General features: G+C 35.6%; 1 protein-coding gene across 2 annotated transcripts; it reads right to left on the reverse strand.

Moving 5' to 3' along the window:
* Positions 1-599: 599 nt before the first annotated feature.
* On the reverse strand, positions 600-5973 carry LOC133298697 (flowering locus K homology domain-like). 2 transcript variants are annotated; one of them, XM_061498026.1, is made up of 7 exons: positions 5912-5973; positions 5177-5703; positions 3454-3694; positions 2914-3062; positions 2419-2697; positions 2120-2314; positions 600-951 (listed from the first exon to the last, which is right to left on the reverse strand). In XM_061498026.1, the coding sequence occupies exons 2-7, from the start codon at positions 5687-5689 to the stop codon at positions 775-777; spliced, it is 1554 nt and encodes a 517-aa protein (XP_061354010.1). In that variant the 5' UTR covers positions 5690-5703; positions 5912-5973; the 3' UTR covers positions 600-774. The 2 variants fall into 2 exon arrangements, with proteins under 2 accessions (XP_061354010.1, XP_061354009.1); XM_061498025.1 differs by lacking the exon at positions 5912-5973 and having other exon boundaries at positions 5177-5897.
* Between the last annotated feature and the right edge of the window lie 16149 nt (positions 5974-22122).

Below are 22122 nucleotides of genomic sequence, written 5' to 3' on the forward strand. Positions count from 1 at the left end.
AATTAAGAATTGAACACATAAGTTAATACAATTAATCCAAATTTCACACCACTAAAGTAATTTAATACAATCTATCCAAATTTTTCACCACCGGATGAATCATAATGGCTTCGGTAAGAGGTTTTTGTACTCCAATACATTCAAATTTTTCGCATTAAATGCTTCTCGAGCACTCTTTGGTCCACGAATTGTGAGACTAGATTAATGGCAGAGGAAAAGGCTGTTTTGTACTTGTATTAAATTGTGATAGTAGGCTAATTTTTATTTTTTGAAGAATTTGATTCAAAATGATGGTGACGGTGAACTTTAACTACAAGCAGGGGGAAACAGAAAGTAAGCTATCGCTTCGTTTGTAGCCTATTTTTATCTATCCTAGGACGGGAGTTTATTCCTCTACTAAGTCTTCATTATTCCGGGAATAAGGAAGATATTTTTCCTAATATAGGGGGAGTGTTGAACTGTTCAACCTGATTTTGGATCAAAGGATGAATTTGACACACGGATTAATTCAAATTCAAGCGCCCATAACCTAGCCAGATTGTCAAAGGAAAAGTGGATGTAACACGGTAATGATACCATTCACGAACAAATCCAAGTTTAATAATATATGAATGTCCAAGCGAAAACATAAACAGGACCATCAATATGACAACCCCAGTCGCCGGGATAAAAAAAATCCTAATACAGCATATACCCAAAATATATACCCCCGAGAACTAGAACTGAATTTAAAGTTTACACAAGGCTCTTCAGCCAAAATTGATTGTAAGTTACTTAGTAGCCGTAATTGGTACCATATAAAGGGCCATAATCTGCAGAAGGCGCATAGCCTATATGACCATCAGCGCTAGAGGGTGGAGATGTATAAAGAGGAGCATTAGTTGGATAGGCATTGTAACCTGATCCCCCCATATGATCCTGTTGCGCATTTGCAGCTTCAGCCATAAAATTCTGCATCAAATAGATTGTGGGTCAATTCAGATAAATAAACTAAGGGAAAAACAAGAATCATGTTGTAGGACAATTCTCTTGTCTTGCTATAGAGACAATAAATGTGGAGTCTACCATGTTTAAAATAAAAAGAAAAGGAAAAAAAATGAAGCACAAATATCGATGTATGTGCAAATGCAACATGACAAATGCAAAACCCATAAACTAAACCAACAAAAAGCACGTTTCCAGCAACTGCTACTTCCCATATCACTCTGTAACTTCCTGAGATATGCTTTCACTGATTCTATGTTATTTGTCAATATTAAAAAAAAGGAAACTAAAAAATATAGCAAGAACTCGCATGACAATGACAATTGCAATCTTTTACAACAGCATAATTGTAATGGAATACATGAGTAGGAAGACACGCATATATATTAAAAAATTGGACTGCCAATGAGGGTTGGTACATCTGGTTGAACTTTCTGCCCAACCTAGCCATGGCTTGGGTTCAATCCTCAAGTTTCACTCTTTGGTAGGCAATATGTAATCCCACATTAAAACCCTTATTGAGGTAAGTGGCCTTTCCTGGCCTTGCAAGGAAGTGTGCTCCTTCCCCTAATCTAAACTTCTTTAACAAAAAAGAAAAAGGAAAAGATTGGAGAATGAATGACTTCAGGATTTGTACGAAGTAATCAGTTTTAGAGCTAGAATTATGTCCAATGAAATCAATAGTATTCATGGATTTACAGAAATGAATCACAAATGCTCATTTTAAGCCACTCTGTAATAGCGTTGCTACAGCCTACAAGTAATCAAAATTGTTTGAACAAACAGATACCAATTGATCATCTTTTCCTTACCAAAATTCATCAATTTATTGTCTTTGATCTGAAGAGCAAAGAAAAGTATTCATAACTAAAGATGAGTTTGAATAGCAAGAGCATGGATTATAGCTGTGCTAGTGTTGGTGTCCGAAGTAGATGAACCAGCAATCATAGTCATTACCAGCACCAGAGAATTGGGGAATGGGGACACCAATTTTAGGATGTAGTTTGTTTGCCACAGGATTAAAATCTCCATGTAAATCAATATAATTCAGGCAGTTCCCCATAAACTTTGGCACTTCGCCAACAACAATACAGGTAACAAGAAGAATACAAAATTAACCTTTAAAATCAAATACCTGAACCAGCTGTTGGGCTGCCTGTATTTGTGTAGTCGTCCCACTTATCTCGACAGTCATCTCCCCTGGCACACCCCTTGTCTCCTGAATTGTAATACTTGCTCCACTAGCACGACGTATGTAGCTGATATTTGTGCCTGATGCTCCAATAACAGCATCTGCATATGAAAGAGGAATTTGCATGTGCTGCGTGACCTACACAGTACAAAGGAAATTACATGAAATCACAATAAAACAAAATGCATTAAAAGTGAATGACAATCTCTTCGAGCATTCTCATGTTAGGCAAAGCAAAACACCTTAGTCACGGCCGATTGTTGTGGTTGCGTGCTTGACGAATGAATTCCCATAGAAGCATCCCTTGCATAGGCAGGTGGTGGACCCTGATGAAGGTGCTTGTCCATGGAAGGCAGGTCAGCAGTTGGGTAATAATTATCATAGTGATGTGAAGGCGGCATGTATTGATGATTGGGTGCAAAAGAAGGTCCACCACCAGGAGCTGGAAACCCTTGAGGAGGAGGACCCCAAGTTTGGTGTGGTGGCGCATTCTGGTTAACTCGAACATCTGGCCTCTGCATCTGAAGTTTCGAAGGATTAAGAAAAAAAATCTATTACAGGCACTGAATTATGAGCAAAGATGGTGCATATGTAACTTGAAAACAACAAAAAAGAACACACTAAAACTTTTCCATACACAAACAATATGGATGCAAAAGCCAGGAGACTGGTAATTTACATTTTACATCTTTTAGCTTTGAGGAAAGAATTAAGAAAATAAATAAAAAATCACTTACCCGCGTTTCAAATACTCCAACTATGCTGCGGTCAACCAAGAACTTACGTAAATGAATAGCAATAAGTTCAACTGCCTTGTGAACTCCAGCAGATTCCCCTTGTATTTCAACAATACTATCATCTGGCAGAGCAAAAACTGGCAGGTTTTCTGTTTTTAACAGATATAATACATAATTCAGGTACAATAAAATTTAGTAATCACAAAGTTCTACAAACAATCTAATAGTTTTCATTCAAATTTGGTTAAATCGTGTTTCTTGTATATTTGTTCATGAAGTAAAAGCTAATAAATGAGTGCAGTGTTTGACAGTAACAAACTCTACTAGCAGTATAAACCTAGTGCAACTGGGAGGGGTTGATCTAATGACAACATATGCAATAACAAAGATTGAATACAAATTGGTAGAATATGCCTAAGTCGACCCAAATAAAAGACCTCTACAGAAAGGATAATGAAAAGCAAAATGTATAGATAATTGATTGCCAACACAAGCAAAGCAACATATCCAGATGCAATTTACAAACAGAAGTGAGCAAACCTGATCCAAGAACACGTATAGTGCAACCAGAGGCATCTTGAATGGATTTTATTGTGGAGCCCTGTTTCCCAATCAAGCTTCCTGCTTGAGTATCTGCCACTAGAAGCCTGGTGACAACTGAGCATCCAGCACCATATGTGCTATCTGCATCTACATTGATAACTTGTTTATGAACCCTTAGCAAACCATCAACAGCAGGTGGTATGAGACGATCTGGCTCTTCTTTTGCAGAAACCATTACCTTTTAAAAGCACCAAAGGAAGAAAGATAATTCAGAAACACTAGTACAAAATGATGGGATCTCAAAAATACCAAAAACAGTGAATTTTCAAATTTTCAAGCATACTAATGTAATCTATTTGACCCATTAATTGATTCATCTCAATGTTCAAAACACATACTTGTTCATTATTATTGTGGTACTAGCAAGTAGCAAACAAAAACATTTGAACCCTGTGAGTCTCTTGTTCAATGAATTAGCAATTACTTTTACAATGACAAACTTCTTCTAAGAGATGTAAATAATCATTAATTAAATATTCTAAATTTTGGGAGAAATTTAATAATACAAACCATGTGACACCCAACTAATTAAATGGACCAAAACAAATTTCAAATTTATAGATTTTACTGACATGGCTTCCTGATTTCATCGGACAGTTTATGCTGCCTTTTTTTCGTTTTTATCATTCTATTTAGTTTAAGAGTGTTTCCAAGGAAATAGTTTCAGGGAGTGTGGCAAGGCACCAATCGACCAAGTTCTGAAGTTACCAGGTACGGTGAAAGCTTCTTGCAACCAAAGTCTGCACAAACTATTTCGGATTGTTAACACAAAAACAACCTTTCAGCACTTGTACATACTCATTGCTGTTTCCCTGCAACTGGAACTTTGGCTCTTCAGTTTGAAGCCACTTTGGTAATTCATATTTGCTGATAACCTGCACATATCCATTCGGTTATCGGGACAAAAGATATCTTTTTCCTATATATTTAACCCGTTAGAAAATTTATTATTTCTTGTGTTTTGCTTGATTCTTGTAAAGAACCACTTCAACCCAAAACCTTAAGGTGTTGAGTGAGGGTATTTTTAATGATTTATATTTATTCTCTAACACACCCCCTCACACAAGAGCCCTTGGAGCTTGAAGTGTGGCTAGTGCATAAGCCCAATGTTTTTGGTTTTACCTTGTGCTTATTTTAATTCCACTCGAAAGTGGGGGCGGTAAGGATTGAACTCGTGACCTTGTGATCACTTAAGCTCTGATACCATGTAAAGAACCACTTCAATCCAAAACCTTAAGGTGTTGAGTGAGGGTATTTTTAATGGTTTATATTATTCTCTAACAATTCTGAATATTTTTATAGTTTCACTTCCTTGGAAAATGTATTTTATTTAAATAAATTCTTCCATAAAGTGTTCATAAATCTGTTACAAGTTTTATCATGGATAAATTGTTAATTTCTAATTTCAAATTAATAATATAAGAAGTTTGTTTGATCAAGTAGAAGTTTTCCATATGTAATCACTAGTTACTTTCCAAAAGATATAGCTCTAATAGTTCTATGAAACCATGATGAGAATTAAAATAAACCAATTGTGTTAAAAGGGCCAAGGAGAACAATATACTACATGAACATGACAAACTTCAAACAGACAGTGATACAGCCAACACTATCCCTCACTGCATAAAATAACAACAGGGAAATTGAAAAGTAAACTCACTGCTCTTTCTGAGGTTCCAGGTGGACCATCAAGAATTTTAATTCGTGCCTTAGTCTCTTCCGTGATTTTCTTAATAAACTCTCCCTTTCGGCCAATAATGCTGCCAACCTTTTGCACCATAACCAACATCCTGAACACATTCTCTCCAGGCCACCCGGGCCACCTTTGTATCTCGTTTCCTTTGGAATCAATCTCGGATCCCTGTTCTTGCAGATGATCGAAGTTCTCTGTCACATCTCCTGTACCATAATGTTCCTCAATATGTTCTTGCTGTGGATAATCAGTGTTTCCAGGGAAACCCCCATCATCATGTTCATGTCCATCAAAACGAATTTCAGGAGGATTGACATCCTCACCCAAATTGATACCACCATGTTCATCAGGTAGCAGTTGAGGAAATCCAGAGTCATCAATCACAGTTCCCACATCATGTTCATCACAATGATTTTGTGGAAAATTGGGGTCCTCAGGCACATATCCCTCATCATGTCCATCATAATCTTCCCCAGCCATCGCACGTATATTTTCTGCAAAATTCACTCGGTTCAAATAACAATACCACCAATTGGATGGTAAACACAATCATTAAATTAAGCACTTGAAAAATCCCAATTTTTCTAAATTAATTAAAAAGTAAAAACTAGTAAACGAATAAATTATAGTTGTGAGAGATGAGATGGAGAGTGTAATGTGAAAAATTAGGGTTGTTGCGAGTACTCGTTTCATCGAACTTACATGATTCGAGAGTGAAGGAACGAGCGAATGAATATGGAGACCACGCAAAATTTAGGTTTTGCAACAAAGATAAAAGAGGGACAACAGAACAACTAGCTGTATTTATAGGGGATAGTTTAGTTCCCAGTGCATGATGTTTGAGATTCAACTTTCAAGTTTGGCGGTTTGTTTTTTCTTTTTTTTTGTTATTTGTAATTGTTTTAGTAATTTTTGTAAGAGGGATACTAAGGGAGTGTATTAGAGAGTGTTTAAAAATTCGATTCGGCAATCGACCCGGTCGAGGTCAGGGGACACGGAGTCACGGGTTCAACCGGGGGTCAAAGGGTCACTACGCTGACCCAGTTTTATATATTAAAAATTTATAAATATATATATCCTATATGAAAATATTAAAAACTAAACCACCAATCATCAAAGATCCGAAATATGCTTAACACAATTCACCAATTACAACCACAAGTCAATATTACACAACCTAATTAAAGTATCAAAACACCAAAGTACAAAACTCGTATTCTAATTGTTGGAGTATTCAAGTGTGATGAGTCCCACATTGGTTGGTAATGGACTAAGTGAAGAGTATATAAGTGGAAGGACCCATGAACCCAATGCCTTAAGGTTTTGGGTTGAGACGTGGTGTCGGACTCACTTGGTGTACTTGGAGTAACTTGGGTCATTGGTGGTGGTCTCCCGCCACGGGCTTCCCCCTGGACCCGCCTGATAGTGGTATCAGAGCCGGGTTGTGCTCGAGCTAGCCATGTGATTGGCTAGGAGGCGGGTTGAGTACTTGGGACAGGAGTACTCAGTTGAGGGGGAGATTGTTGGAGTATTCAAGTGTGAAGAGTCTCACATTAGTTGGTAATTGACTAAGTGAAGAGTATATAAGTGGAAGGACCCATGAACTCAATTCCTTAAGGTTTTGGGTTGAGACGTGGTGTTGGACTCACTTGGTGTACTTGGAGTAACTTGGCTCATTGGTGGTGGTCTCCCGCCACGAGCTTCCCCTGATACTAATAGGGTCACTATGTTGACTCGGTTCTGCCTCTTTTAAGGTCACTGACAAAGGAAAATTTCAAAGAAGTAAGAATGAGTTTTTGTTTTCCATCAACGACTATAAGGATTTCATTTGAACGGGTAAAATTCTTTCCTTTTTTAGAAGATTCACGGCATTGAGGTGAAGATTGAAGAAATCTACGTCGCTTGGAGAGAAGAGAATGATTAGATTTAGGTTTGCAAGCATTTTTATTTTATTTTATTTTAATAAAACGACGTTATTTCTTGGAATTTTTTCTAAAAAAAAAAAAACATGCAGTGACCCCCTTTGACCCCTTTGACCCGGGAGTCACTGAAACCCGACCGGGTTTTGGGGGTCGGAGGGGTCGATGTGCATATAGGGTCCAACTTGTGACCCCAACCCTCATAAGGGAGGGGTCAGGGTTGACCCGGGTCAACCCGGGGGGCGGGGCAGGGTTTTAAAACACTGGTATTAGATTGAGATTTCAAAAAAAATTAATGGATTATTTTTAGATAAAAAAATACATTGGTATTCAATTAGGATTTTAAAACTTAAAAGATTGAAAAAGAGTATTGTGGTATTCGATTATGATTTTAAAAGATTATTTTAGAGTCCGTCAAAACCGTATGCATTCAATCGAGATTTTAAACAAAGAAAAAATAATCTTGTGGTATTCAAAAATCTAACGATTTTAATGGATTGTCTATTGGTGGGATCTCGTGAGACTTTTTAGTGAGAAATATAAATAGGACGTCTCTCTCACAATCTCACCCTAACCCTAGGATTTTTTGAGATTTCTCTATTATAATGTCTTCTTCTTCCTGTGACGAGTTGACCCGCTCAAAATCGAGTTTCACCATGGGAGCTTTGTTCAAGCTCAAAAACAGCATATTCTTGTGCGATTTTTATCACAAAACAACCCAGAAATAACAAACCAACAATATTCTAATATAATCCATCTCAAAAATAGTATATTTTTTAGAGCTTTTAGAAGTTTAAAAAATAATTTTTCAAGTTATGGGTCGCGATTTTTCTTGACACAAAATGGTATGATTTTTGTATTAAAAACAACATAAAACAGTGGGAAAACAACATGGGAACGAAAACGCTCAAATCAATTTTTGTTTCACATCAATAAAACAAGATCAATTTAAAGGAGTGTTCATTTTTTCTGCGGTTACTGCAGATAAGTTATCTGCAGTAAACCCAATACGACATCGTTTTCAGGCGAAAATCATGGTGTTTTTATAATTTTAATTTAATTCAGGGTTATTATAGTCTTTATAATTATAATTTTCTAATCTTTCAATCTCAAAACGACGTCGTTTTAGAAGTAAATGCAGACAACTTATATGCATTAACTGCAGAAATATTTTTATGTTTAAAGAAATATTGAAACTTTCATAATATGAATCCTATATTTCATAATAGTTCATTCATGAACGAAATTCTTTCGCGACAGGAAATAATTTCAAACAAATTTTGTGTCAATAAATGACTAAAAACTTATTTTTTCAAAAGCCCAAGGTTTCAATGTATTGATTGAAAATAATTTGAGAAATTTTTTAAATTTTCATGTAATAAAATCCAGAAATTTGAATTTGAATTTTTTTCAGAATACTCAATGAAAACATACATATGATATATGGTTAGAAAACTATCATCACGTAAAGAAAAAACCCCAAGATTTTCAAGATCAATTGCAAAAAATTATAAACGAAATTTTATTATGAACTTTAGGTTCTTTATGCAAATTTAGAATTATTTTAATAAATAAAAAAATTTGGGTCTTATAATCATATATGCATAGCTATGATACCAAATGAATAAGATAATTTTTAACCCATTGGTTAAACCCAAGAGCAGGAACGAGAAAATGTTAATACATGAAGAACTAATATAGGTTTAGATATGTGGAGAGCTGTTACTAAATAATTTTGAACGTTTGTTAAAAATTATATTATGTTTTACTTATTGAGAAAATTATATTAGGTTTACTTTTTTATTAATATCATTGCATTTCTTTATTAATTTTTTATTTACTCTTGTAATTTTGAATGTTTGTTAAAAATTCATATGATTTTTTGAAATCTTATAAATCCATATTATCTTTTCAAATCTTATAAATTCTATTAATTTTTTTTAAAATCCAATCTTATGAAATCTTGATGGTAAAAAAAGTCTTTTAAAGTCCTTCGAATTCTATATAGACTTTTAAAATCTATAAGATTTTTATCTCAAAAAAATCTTTTAAAATTCCAATCCAATACACCTCTTAACTCTCATGTTATATGAGAGTAGTTCTCTATTGAGAGAATCTAAGTGAGACCCACCACCAATAAAAAGCAAAAAAAAGATGCGATTTTCGAAGTGAGAGAACATGAGATAAATATCTCATGTAAAATGAGAATAATATTTTCCTTTTTTAAATTCTAATTTTATACCAACTCAATATATGCTACTCGAGAATATTATATATTAATGTAATTTTAAATGGTAAATAGGAAAAAAACTGAAAATAATAATAATTATGAAACCAAAACATGGTGAGAAGAATAAACATTAATGAATAAAATTATTTTAAAATGATTAGCCTTTAATTTAATTAAAGTGTTTCGTGATTTCATTATTAAAATTTGATAATATTTACTTTATAAACAAAATCACCATAAAATAAAAGGAAAAACTATTCTTGTGTTGTTGAGAGAAGCTCTCTTTCCTACATATCTATCGATTATCGTATATCTCATTTTTTATTTTTTATAAGTGAGTGGGTCTCATCCATGATTGTGTCTATGGTAAGAAAGAACTACTCTTCTACAATATGTGATTAGTTGAGAGTAGCTATCTTTTCTATATATCTATCGATTATCGTATACCTCAATTTTTAGTTTTTTATAAGTAAGTGAGTCTCACCCATGATTATGTCTATGATAAGAAAGAACTACTCTTCTACGATATGAGATTAATAAAGCCCTAAAATAAAAGCTTTTTATAACATTTATATCATCAAACAGGATTACTTATTACAAATTATGGTTATGCGGAAGATATTTGGAAGACTCTCTTTAGAACAAATTCACAGAGAACCACTTCCATCACCGTATAAAGAAGATCGGTGTCATGTTTAAGGCCACGAGAACGTCGAATGTAACAAATGACAACCGAAGTGGGGAGTGTAATTTCTGACAAAGAAAAAGGTATAAGGGGGCGTTTGGTTGAAGATAAATTTTAAGAATACTAGAGAAATGTAATTACTAGGTATCCAGAGGGAAAATTGAATAGATGGGGAAGTTAAAAAAAAGTAGTTTGGTTTGACAAAATTTTACCAGGGAAATATATGACAAAAAGTGTGTCAACAGTGCTTTACCCGGGTTTTCTCAAAAAATCACCCTCAAATCGGGTTTCTAAACAGTGTAAATTACTATCTTTCTCAAAAAGTCAGGCATTTCACATAGATGGGTTTCTCAAAAAACCTGTTGAACCAAACATTGATTTTCTAAAAATCAAACTTCATTTACCTAGAAAAATCTCAAAATGCCTCCAACCAAACGTCCCCTGAAAGCCTTTTTATTTTTATGTTTTTCCACTTGTCTATTTTCAAATAGTTGCATCATAGGGCTTTTGTCTTGTGAACTTACAATTGGGCTTTGTTCGTCTAATAAAACACCCAGGGTGGGCTCACCTCATAAGGCCCGGTGAACTAGACTATACTTCCTTGCAGTTGCAGCTTATTTGTTGTTTCAACTTCTTGCGGGCTTAGAACTAACAAGTACTGGCGGGTTAGGAGTGCTTACAAAAATATGGTCCAGTAGCTCAATGCTCCACCTAATGGGCAGTGGCAAGAGCACCGTGCTCAAGGATATTTTATTGGAAAGAAAGGAATTTCTCATTATTACACAATCGTTAGGTTACAAGGGATGCCCTTATATTTATAGGGCCAAAAAAAAAGCTATAGATGCAGGCTAAGACGTATACTGAGAGCTCAAACAGAAAAGCAGTTGTAATTGTAAGTTGTAACTGCGTAACCATATCATAATCGTACAGAAAAATAAAAACAAAAAGTAGTTACTTTGCTATTTTTCTATTGTGATTGGTTGCTGCAAATAACACATCAGCATTGGGAACATTGGATGGGGACGCTCAGTATTTGGTGGAGAGGAAGATACGATAGGAGAATATGATTTAGGGGGTGATGAGGGTGATGGGAATGAGATAAAGGATGTATCATAAAGATCTAGGGGTGGTGGAGGAGGATTAGTATCATGAGTAGGTTAGGTGACAAGCATACATGCTGAGAAGAAATAAAAGGAAATTGAGTAAACATCAGTTGCATTACATTTTCTGTGTGATACACGACCTAAACGTCTATGCCATAAAAGGGATGAATCAGAAAACTTGTTCCTAGCAGCAGACACAGACAAATTGTTGGTGACGGATGCAACATCAGCAGCTTAAGGTACTTTATTCTCACGAGGGATATTTTTATTGATTATTCACATAGAGGCCATTCCTGTTGGGTTTAAACTTTAATAAATAAAATAATTAAAAATAAGAAATGAAGGATTTATGTTATGAAGAGGTGTGTCCCTAGGAATTTGTTAGTAGACAATTATTATGCTTAGTGTTACTAGGTAATGTAACACCCCGTGTATACCCGGAATATTAACATTACATCGTATTAAGCGGTGCTTAATTAAAATGCGGAATATTCTTTTTCTTTTCAATTATGACGTCATTATCAATTATCAACTTGATTACTTAATCAATTTCATAAAATATCGCCCGTATGTAAATTGCAATAAGACATCTACTGAAATACCTCAATATATATATAAAGTGTGTATCTAAATCACGGCATTACATCAAGTAATCCGGACAATATCCTGATACATTAATACAACTCCAAAAGACTCAAGACATAACCAAGACATAATAATACTATGTGTCATGGACAATCCCCATGCTCACCAAATAACATAGTAAACAACAAGTCTCAACATAAAACTCCATAACATAAACTGAAGCTATAAGCATAAGCAGCATGCAAATCCAGCATCCAATCATGGCAGCATAATATAACAGAAATCTAACTCAGCTCCGGCCTTCTGCCGCCTGAGGTCTCAACATTACCTGACCCTGAAATAAGCATTCCCCAAACGTGGGGTGAGATCTCTAAACTAGAAATCTCAGTAAGACAAGGGGTCCTCAAGGATCTTCCACCCCAAGCTCACTTACATGTGCAATATAAGTTCAAAAAGCATTTATATCATTATCAGTTCCAAAACTATGTAGTGCAACAGATATCTATGGCATGTGTGTCTATCACTATCTACTGGCCAGAGAAATGTAGGAATACGTTTATTCCCTACATGTAGTACAAGGAACACCGCTTGCACCTCACCCACAGCCTCACCCTCTTGTATGTTCTACATACTCAGGCTTACCGTATAGGTGGAACACCTCCATGCATATCAACAAGGCACTAACATATAATAGCTCAACAGCATTTCCAAAACATCAAAAGCATGTAACACAGCATGCATATACCATATCCCCATGGGACATGGTGGAACCACAACATGGCTAAACCGAGGACACGAAAGCTTACCTCTAAGCTAGCTATCCAATGCCACAAGCTCAAAGTCCAATCACAGCAGATCACAATCTGATATGGACCAAACATAAATCAATAACATATACCACATGCATACAAACTAAAGACAACGCCTTTTCATTACGTTTTCAAGTCTTAAAGCTTCTAACAAAGCCACAAGCCCTAAATCCCATGATTCTGGCTTAATCCATTAAATACAGAAGTTCAACTTCATCAATCTAGGGTCTACAAACCCCCAATAGCCTACTGTATGCACAGCACAACTACTGTTATGCGAAATCCCAGAATATCTGGATACTCCTCGGGACCATATCCGGATATCTCACTGTACATATCCGGATATTCAATATCCGGATATCCAGAATCCCATATCCGAATATACAATATCCAGATATCCCAAACCCCATATCTGAATACATATATCCGGATATTCCACGGGCTGATATTCGGATATTTCACGACAAAATGCAGTTTCTGCATTTCCGTGAAGATATCCCTTAAAGGTTCCCTTTTACCGATTTTTAACACCTAATCATGCATTTCTAGGTGTGTTAAGCCTTACCCAACAACAAGTTATCATCTTTTAACCTTAACATGCATCAAGCTTCCATTTTTAAGCCTTAAAACTCAAGTTAAAGGTTGGTGATCATACCACAGCTCAAAAACAGCAAAGGGAGATGCTCTTGGAGCTCACAACCAGACTCAAGCTACTGCCACAAGAGGATGCACGAAAATGAACACAAGATGACTCTTTTACTCAACAAGAAGACACCTTGAAGCATCAAAATGCCAACAAAAGGTCACACCCCTCAAGAACAGCAAACACAGCTCTTCAAACTCCCTCACACAGGTTCTCTAACTCAGAAACACCACCCCAAAGTAGTCCCAAGGCCAACCCTCTCCCTCACCAAGTGTTTAAATGGAAGAACAAGCCTCAAAGGTGGAAGCTTGCTCAAGAAATGGAAGGGAAGGAAATGGAACAGTGTATAAGGTGCAAGTCAGCCACCAAGTCACGTAGACAAATCTGAGTGCCTAGGGTTATGTGCTAAAATGCATATATATAGTCAAAACTCACTTAAGCGCACAATATTAACTTTAATTGCTACGCTTAGCATTTTAATCCCAAACTTTGGATTCTGAAACTACATAATTTTCTAAGATTTATCATATTTTTCTTATAATTTTCTGAGCAACTTTCCGGTACGCGCTTTTCCAAGTCAGTACCGGTTTCTAGCACCAGTTCTCATTATTTGGACTTGAAAATCGTTTTACAAGTCCTACATATTATTCTAGTAATTATCATGCACTTACATTAATTTTCCGGGATACTTTTTCGGTACCCAATTATACCGACTAGCAGAACCGGTATCTGCACTTTTCTTTCGAAAAGCGACTTTCAGCATTCTTAATCACTTATTATGATTATTAAGCCTCATAATAATTATGAAGGTCAATTATGAAATCATCTCTTATTTTTGCATAATTAATTAATTAAATCCCTTAATTAACGGTGCGGGTTCTTACAGGTAACCTTTTAATTGTTTTAGTCATTTGCTATTAAATAGCACTATGTAAACCATTTCAAATTGGACTTGGCATATACAGTAATAGAAAGAGGTATTGATCAGAAAAAAAAAGAACTCCTCGTGTGTAAAACTTGTGTGTTTGAGTGTTTGAGAGAAACACCATTAGAGGACATGTGAATTACAAATTGGTATTAGAGCTTGAACCAATGGAGAGGAACAATCTACCAGTGCCCCGTCTGACAAAGACGAACTATGAAAATTGGAGCATTCAAATGAAAGCTCTTCTAAGAGCCCATGATAGTTGGGAATTGGTGCAAGATGGGTTCTTAGAACCAGAATCGACAGTAGGATATTCAGCGAATCAAATCAGACAGTTGAAGGCATCAAAGACAAAGGATGCGGCGGCACTTTGTATAATGTTTCAAGCTGTTGAAGAAATTGGTGGCTTGAGAAGATAGGAGAGGCGACAACAGCAAATGAGGCTTGGGATATTTTGGAGACGGTTTACAAAGGAGCTGATCGTGTGAAGCAGGTCAGACTTCAAACTCAACGAGGAGAGTTGGAAGGCATGAAAATGAAGGAGACCAAATGAGTGTCAGATTTTATCACCCGGATTCAGACCGTGGTAAATCAGCTAAAGCGGAATGGAGAGGCCCTGCCAGACTCCAGAGTGGTGGAGAAGATATTAAGATCGTTGACAGACGACTTTGAAAACATGGTGTGTGCGATTGAAGAATCTAAGGACTTGTCTACGCTCTCTGTTGATGAGCTAGCAGGTTCTCTTGAGGCGCATGAACAACGCAAGAAAAAGAAGAAGGAAGAGACACTGGAGCAAGCACTCCAGTCAAAAGCAAATTATAAGGAAGAAAAGGTGCTCTACTCTCAGAATGCCCGAGGTAGAGGTCGTGGAAGAAATGGACGAGGGGATGGCTGAGGTGGTCGTGGCCGAGGTCAGGAGACAAGACATGAGGAGAAAGCTGAGTCTAGTCATCAAAACTAGAGAGGTAGAGGACAAGGCCGAGGTGGAAGAGGCCGATGGACAAACCAATCAAACGTGGAATGTTACAAATGTGGAAAGTATGGACATTACTCAAGAGATTGCAACTCGGACAGATGTTATAACTGTGGCCGAGTTGGGCATTTTGCTAAAGATTGCCGTGATGAGAAAAAGTTTGACGAGACTTCAAACTTCGCTGCAGAATGAGAAGCAAGAGATGGAGGAGTTCTTATGCTAGCCCATGGTGAAACAAGTTCAAAGAATGAGACAAAGTGGTACCTAGATTATGGTGCCAGTAACCACATGTGTGGTCACAAACATTTATTTAAAGAATTAAGAACGTTGGAAGCAAAGCCTGTGTCTTTCGTAGATGCATCGAAGATAAATGTAAAAGGCCGAGGTACGATTTGTTTCTTGCAAAAGGACGAACAAGTTGGTACAATTCGGGACGTGTATTACGTGCCTGAGCTCAAAAGAATATTCTGAGCATTGGACAGTTGATGGAAAAGGGCTACTCGGTTCTTATGACAGACCTAGTTTTGCTGTTGAAAGACAAACAAGGGCGTCTGGTAGCCCGAGTTCAGATGGAGAAGAATAGAATGTATAAGTTGTGCTTGAGCAGCTTGGAGGACGGCTGTTTGCACGCCGAAATCAAGGATAAGATGGAATTGTGGCATAAACGATTTGGACACCTTCATTATGGTGGTCTGACCGAGATGATGAAGAAGAACATGGTAGTGGGACTACCAAAGATTAACTCTGAAGGAAAATTTTGTGAGGACTGCGTATTGGGAAAACATGCGAGGAGCCTGTTCCAAAGGATGGCGAGATACCGGACTAGGTAGCCTCTTGATTTGATCCATACCGACCTGTGTGGACCCATTACTCCAGGGTTCTTTAGTGGTAAAAAGTATTTTGTAACTTTTATTGATGATTTTAGTCTAAAGACTTGGGTGTATTTTCTGAAGGAAAAATCCGAGGTGCTAGAGGCATTTAAAAGGTTTAAAGTAACAATAGAGAATAGTACTGGGAGGTACATAAAATCGGTCCGTTCAGACCGAGGTGGGGAGTACGTGTCGACAGCTTTCAAGAAGTATTGTGAAGAACATGGGATAAGGCGGTTCCTGACCGCACCGTACTCGCCCCTGCAGAATGGAGTAGCTGAGAGAAAGAACCGGACTATCCTGGATATGGTCTGATCCATGTTGAAGAGAAAGAACATGCAGAAAGAGTTCTGGGGAGAGGCCGTACAATGTGCAGTGTACGCGCAGAACAGATGTGCACATTCAAGTTTGAATGACAAGACTCCGCAGGAAGCATGGAGTGGTTTGAAGCCCTCAGTGGGTCACTTTAAAGTCTTTGGGAGTGTTGCGTATGCACACATACCGGATCAGTTGAGGACAAAGCTAGAAGATAAGAGCAAGAAGTTTGTGTTCATTGGTTATGATGAGAAGACTAAAGGATATAAGTTGCTGGATCCTGTCAATAGAAAAGTACTGGTTAGCCGAGATGTGAAGGTGAATGAAGAAGATGCTTGGGACTGGAGTAGTCCATCCGAGGTGAATGTTGAACCTGGGAAAATGACAATTGAGGTCGGACAAACCTCGACCCGCATTCCAGAAAGTCTAAATGATTCTGATAGTGAAGAAGAGTTGAGAAAACCAAGGTTGAGGAGTCTACAAGATCTGTATGATTCCACCAGTGAAGCACACTTGGTATGTTTGTTGGCAGATTCTGAAGAAGTGAGTTTTGAAGAAGCAATCCGAGATGAGAAATGGCAATCAACCATATAGGAGGAGATTAGAGAAATAGAAAAGAACAAGACGTGGGAGTTAGTCGAGCTGCCCAAAGGAAGTCGGCCCATTGGTGTGAAATGGGTGTACAAGAAGAAAATGAACGCTAAGGGGGAGATCGAAAGATATAAAGCCCGGCTGGTGGCGAAAGGGTATAAGCAGAAGGCCGGCATTGACTATGACGAGGTTTTCGCGCCCGTGGAAAGAATGGAGACGATTAGGCTGTTAATTTCTCAAGCAGGTCAGTTCGGATGGCCGATCTATCAGATGGACGTGAAGTCGGCATTCTTAAATGGAGTACTCGAGGAGGAGGTGTATCTGGAACAACCTCCGAGATTCATGAAAGCCGGACAAGAAAGAAAAGTGTTGAGATTGAAGAAAGCTTTGTACGGGTTGAAGCAGGCCCCATGAGCCTGGAACACGAGAATTGACAATTACTTCAAGAAGGATGGACTTGAACAATGTCCGTATGAACATGCACTCTACGTAAAGAAGAAAGGAGGTAAAATTCTACTTGTTGCTCTATATGTTGATGATCTGATTTTCTTGGGTAATGATGAAGGAATGATTCAAGATTTTAAGAAGAAAATGGCGAAGGAGTTCGAGATGACGGATCTCAGTCTGATGAGATACTTTCTTGGTTTGGAGGTTAGACAAGACGAATCCGGGATCTTCGTCTCTCAAGAAGCCTATGCAAAAGGAATTTTAGAGAAGTTCAAAATGAGTGATTGCAACCCGGTTTCAACCCCCATGGAACCCGACGTTAAACTTTCAAGATATGATGGAGGAGAAAAGGTAGATCCGAGTGTAAATCGTAGTCTAGTTGGAAGTCTGAGGTACTTGACGTGTACGAGGCCGGATCTGTGTCTAAGTGTTGGAATAATAAGCCGATTTATGGAAGAACCGAAGTATACTCATTGGAAGGCGGCAAAGAGAATTCTAAGATATGTGAAAGGAACAATTTCTCAAGGACTTCTTTACTCGAAGTCGGACAAGTACAAGATGACAGGCTACTCGGATAGTGATTGGTGTGGAGATGTGTATGACAGAAAGAGCACGGCTGGCTATGTATTTTTTATGGGGAATACGACGTTTACTTAGATAAGAAAAAGTGATTTCCCAACAGACTTTTCTGGTTTCCTTCTATGGTACATTACATTACCATTCGATATGAAAATGAACTCTATTTTAAAATTTCAATATAAATTTCTTGCATTATCCTTTAGTAAATTAAATGAACTTATAACTAAATTGCTAACAACTTTAAGGACTTGCTTGGTTCACCTGATAAGAAGGATACGATAGAATAAATTATCCTATCAGGTTCTTAGTAGTTGTTTGGTGAGGTCAACAGATAGGATAATGTTATCACGTGGGTTCATTTTATTCTGCCCAAAGCCTGATAATTTATCCTAAGGGGGGGCTTGGGATAGAAACCAATAGGATAGGATAGGAAATTTTAATTATTATTTTCCCAACTCATCCCTAGAAAATAATATTCTAAACCCCTTCCCACTATGTCTACCCAAATCTTGACCACTTCGACAACGACGACGTTGATGGCGACTGCAATAACTTTGAAGACTTCTCTGGCTTCGACCCTCAGGAGGAATTGTACAAGGAACAAAACTTCTTTGTATTTTCTCAATTTGGGGAATGATAACAGTTTGAGATTTGGGATCTTTTGGGGTTTTTTTTTATTAAGGGTCGAATTCAGTGATCAAATATTTGGATTTTGCTTTATTGCCTTGTTTGGTTGAAGATGGTTTGATTTCAATGAGGATTTTGAAGGGATAAAGAAGGAAAACTTCATGGTTTTCCCTGTAAGAAAAATCAACGATCCTTGATCCCAATTACAGAACAATAATAATAATAATCAAAATCAATCTCTAGAAAATTAAGGTGAAGCAAGATGAGTTGAGTTTCTTTCAAATTGCAGCTTTATATCATGCTTCTCTGATCTGCGTTTTCATTTCTCTTCTTGCGAAGGTTGCTAGGTTGTGTTAGGGTGGCTGTATTTTTTACTTTCTCTTTTTTTTAGTACATTTTTTTCCCTCTCTCTTTGTATTAAACAAAAAATTAATTTAAAATTTTTTGTTCAAAATTATAATTTTTTGAGTTGTATAAATAAAATTAAAAATTAATTTTTAATAAATTATGTGATATTTTGTTATAGAGGTATTTTAGTCCATTTATATTATATCATGATGATATCAGGTTAACTTTAAACACATGCATAGGATAATATAATCCTATCATATTGTTTATCTAGTGTACATCAAATACATAATAGGATATGAGCTTATCATGCTCATATCATATCCTATTCTTATCCGGTCCTTTTATCCTATCCATTTTTATCCCATCTTGCCCACCAAACGAGCCCTAAGTGTTTAAGATTTACGTGTGATACGAATGTTAGAAGTTTAATTTCCAGTTAGTGCTTCTGTTCCACCCCCACACGTCCCATATAAAATAATAATAACAATAATAATATTGATTGTATATATTGGATCAGTAAAATGAGACAGGATATTCATACTACCAAATTTTTTTATTACCACTCCACTAACACTTAAATCATCATTGAATTCAAAAGTTGTTTTTCTTTTCTCTCTCTTCATTCAACTTTTCTTCTAATCCAATGGTGATTAAAATGGTAGTAAAAAAATTTAATAGTATGAATATCCTACCTCCAGTAAAATACCGAAACCTGATTGGCCATGGATAAAGATTGCAGTAATTTAGCAAATAAAGGGCGCATGGTGATTTCATGTTGGGTAAACATTTTATGGTCTTGTTTCGTTTGGTATGGTGTTATATTGTTATAAACTATGTTGCACTGACGTGGAATATGACATTAAATGATATTCTGACATGTTAATTTTAAAAAATATTAAATTTTGATACGTTAAGACATATTTTGATATTATATAATATTTTTAATTTATGTATTGTAAATTATATTTAATATTCAATAATTTCAAAAAAAATAAAGCTAAACTTATAATACCCATCAATTTTGCAAAGAAACATAAAATATCTCAAATGTTTATATTAAACTCAATAAAATAATAATCGTAATTCAATGAATCTAATAGTTGAAACTCAAAATGCAACGCAACGTAACATTTGAATCTTTACAATAAACATTGAAGTATCGTGAATTATTAGAGTGTCGATGAATCTCAAGAATTGTCGAACACGACACATAATTTTTTTGAAATATCGGTTATAACTTAAAAGCTAGAACCCCAAAGTGGAGCTGAAGCTTTCAAAGTCAGAGTCCGTAGTATGGGCCCACACAACTTCAAAGTCCTAAAGCAACCCAGAAAACAAAGACCAGTCCAAATTTTGGACGTAGCCGCCAGCAGACGGCAGTTCTCATTCACATTTTGCAGCTCTCCAGCGATTTCCACGTGCTTCTTCCCTCCTTTCCCTTCTCAGGTCGCCGTTTCATTTATTTCTCATGATAACGTGTCAAACTGTGGGATATCTAATATGTGGGGCTTTTCATCATATGTGTTTTATTCATTTATGAAGTGATAGAGGGGTATATGTTTGTTTTATAGTATTAGTGTCTTGGCTCTTGAATGAGTGATTAATGGTTATCATGAGAATGCAAGTAATTCTGTTGTTTGGGGTTGAACTATAGTTTTTCAACCCCATTGAGTGGAAATGGATGTGGCCATGTGTTTCATGTTTTCGAGCAATAATTACGTTGCATGGACTTGGTTGTATGCGATGTATGTGTCATTGCCAAATTGGAACCAAATTTCCAATTCCCTTATTCAAAAGGCAAACGAGAAGCATTACAAAAATATGCTGGAGGAATGAAATAAGGTGTGTTTGGTGGAGTGTTTTTGTTTGAATTTCTGGCAAATTGAAGGTGATAATTTAAGTTATCTACGTTTGATAGAGGATTTCTGATAAATTTTTTGAGAATATGATTTTCTTGAGATTTTGTTATGTGAGCAAAATTTAACAAAGAATTTTTTTATTTTTTTTTTGGTAAACAATTTAACAAAGAATTTAATCCAAATGATGATATTTTTGGATTCCCGAAAAAATAGAAAATTTAACAAATTTTTAGCAATATTTTCAATCAACTAAATATGACATCAGAAAAATTAATCTAACATTTTCAAAAATATTTTGACTTGCCAAACAGTTTTTTTGTAACATACACGAAAAAGTCAACTTTCTATCATATTCCTAAAAAAAATCTCCTTTATCAAACACGGAGAAATTTGTAAATATTTTATTTATTTCAAAATATTTATTTATTTATTGTTCATTTTTATAAATATTTTATATGTTTTAAATTTGAAAATAAAAGTAACTCCCTTTTTTCTTTTCTTTCATTTTCCTCTGTAAACTATTAAATTACACAAACATGATTGAAAAAAAAAATGACAATATAATTAATTCTGACCAGAAAGACGAAGTCGGTGGTTAATTGGTCCCATCTCTCCGCTCGGGAGTTAGCTTTGCTTTCTCATGAGTCATGAGGGACACTTGTGCCTAACCTAGCATTTTTATACATTGTTGTTATAAAAGAAATTATACACTTATATTTAATAATTTTACAATTTAATATATTGATTTATGTAATGGAATTATTAAATAATGTATTAACTCGGAATTAGAAAGTATAAAATTATTTTAACTAAAAATACATTAACATTAACTTTTTTACTTATTATGGAAATGCATTTGGTTAAGTACGATTTTGATATATTTCTTATGCACATGTTTTTTCGCATGTTTATTATTGGGATGGCGGTCTGCATTGGCTATTACACAATCATTAATTAAATTATTTCTTAATAAAAAATGTATAAAATTTTAGGTATTTTTGGAACAAGAAAAACTCTTGCTCAATATTATAAAATATACAATATCTAACTATTTGGTTTATCACTATGTCTTTTAGTTTGATTGTATTTTTAATACTATAAATAAGGTAATACACATTAACTGATAAGCAACAAGAAGAAATTATTTTTTTGCACCTTACAATTTAATTTGTTTTTCTTTTATTAACTTTTTGCTTATCTCATATATATCTTTTCTGACTTTTTATATCTTCGACATATTTTTTATGATCATTTTTCAAAATTATTTAATTAAATGACAATCAAAAGTAGTGCATCATTTTTTAATAAATTATAAAAATGTATATTTAATTACATGAAGAAGAATGATATAATACCTAAGAATGATTATTTAGAATGCAATTTTATTTCTTTAATTATAACAG

This window comes from Gastrolobium bilobum, unplaced genomic scaffold (genome assembly GCF_033153095.1).
Source record: "Gastrolobium bilobum isolate Gb01-03AN ecotype WA unplaced genomic scaffold, APGP_CSIRO_Gbil_v1 utg64434, whole genome shotgun sequence".
In the NCBI taxonomy this organism is placed as follows: Eukaryota; Viridiplantae; Streptophyta; class Magnoliopsida; order Fabales; family Fabaceae; genus Gastrolobium; species Gastrolobium bilobum.

Coding starts and splice junctions, on each gene's coding strand:
- LOC133298697 (XM_061498026.1), bottom strand. CDS start 5,689: ATGGCTGGGGAAGATTATGATGGACATGATGAGGGATATGTGCCTGAG. Junction 3,695..5,176: donor CTGGAACCTCAGAAAGAGCA/GTGAGTTTACTT, acceptor TGCTTTTAAAAG/GTAATGGTTTCTGCAAAAGA. Junction 2,315..2,418: donor AACAATCGGCCGTGACTAAG/GTGTTTTGCTTT, acceptor TGTACTGTGTAG/GTCACGCAGCACATGCAAAT.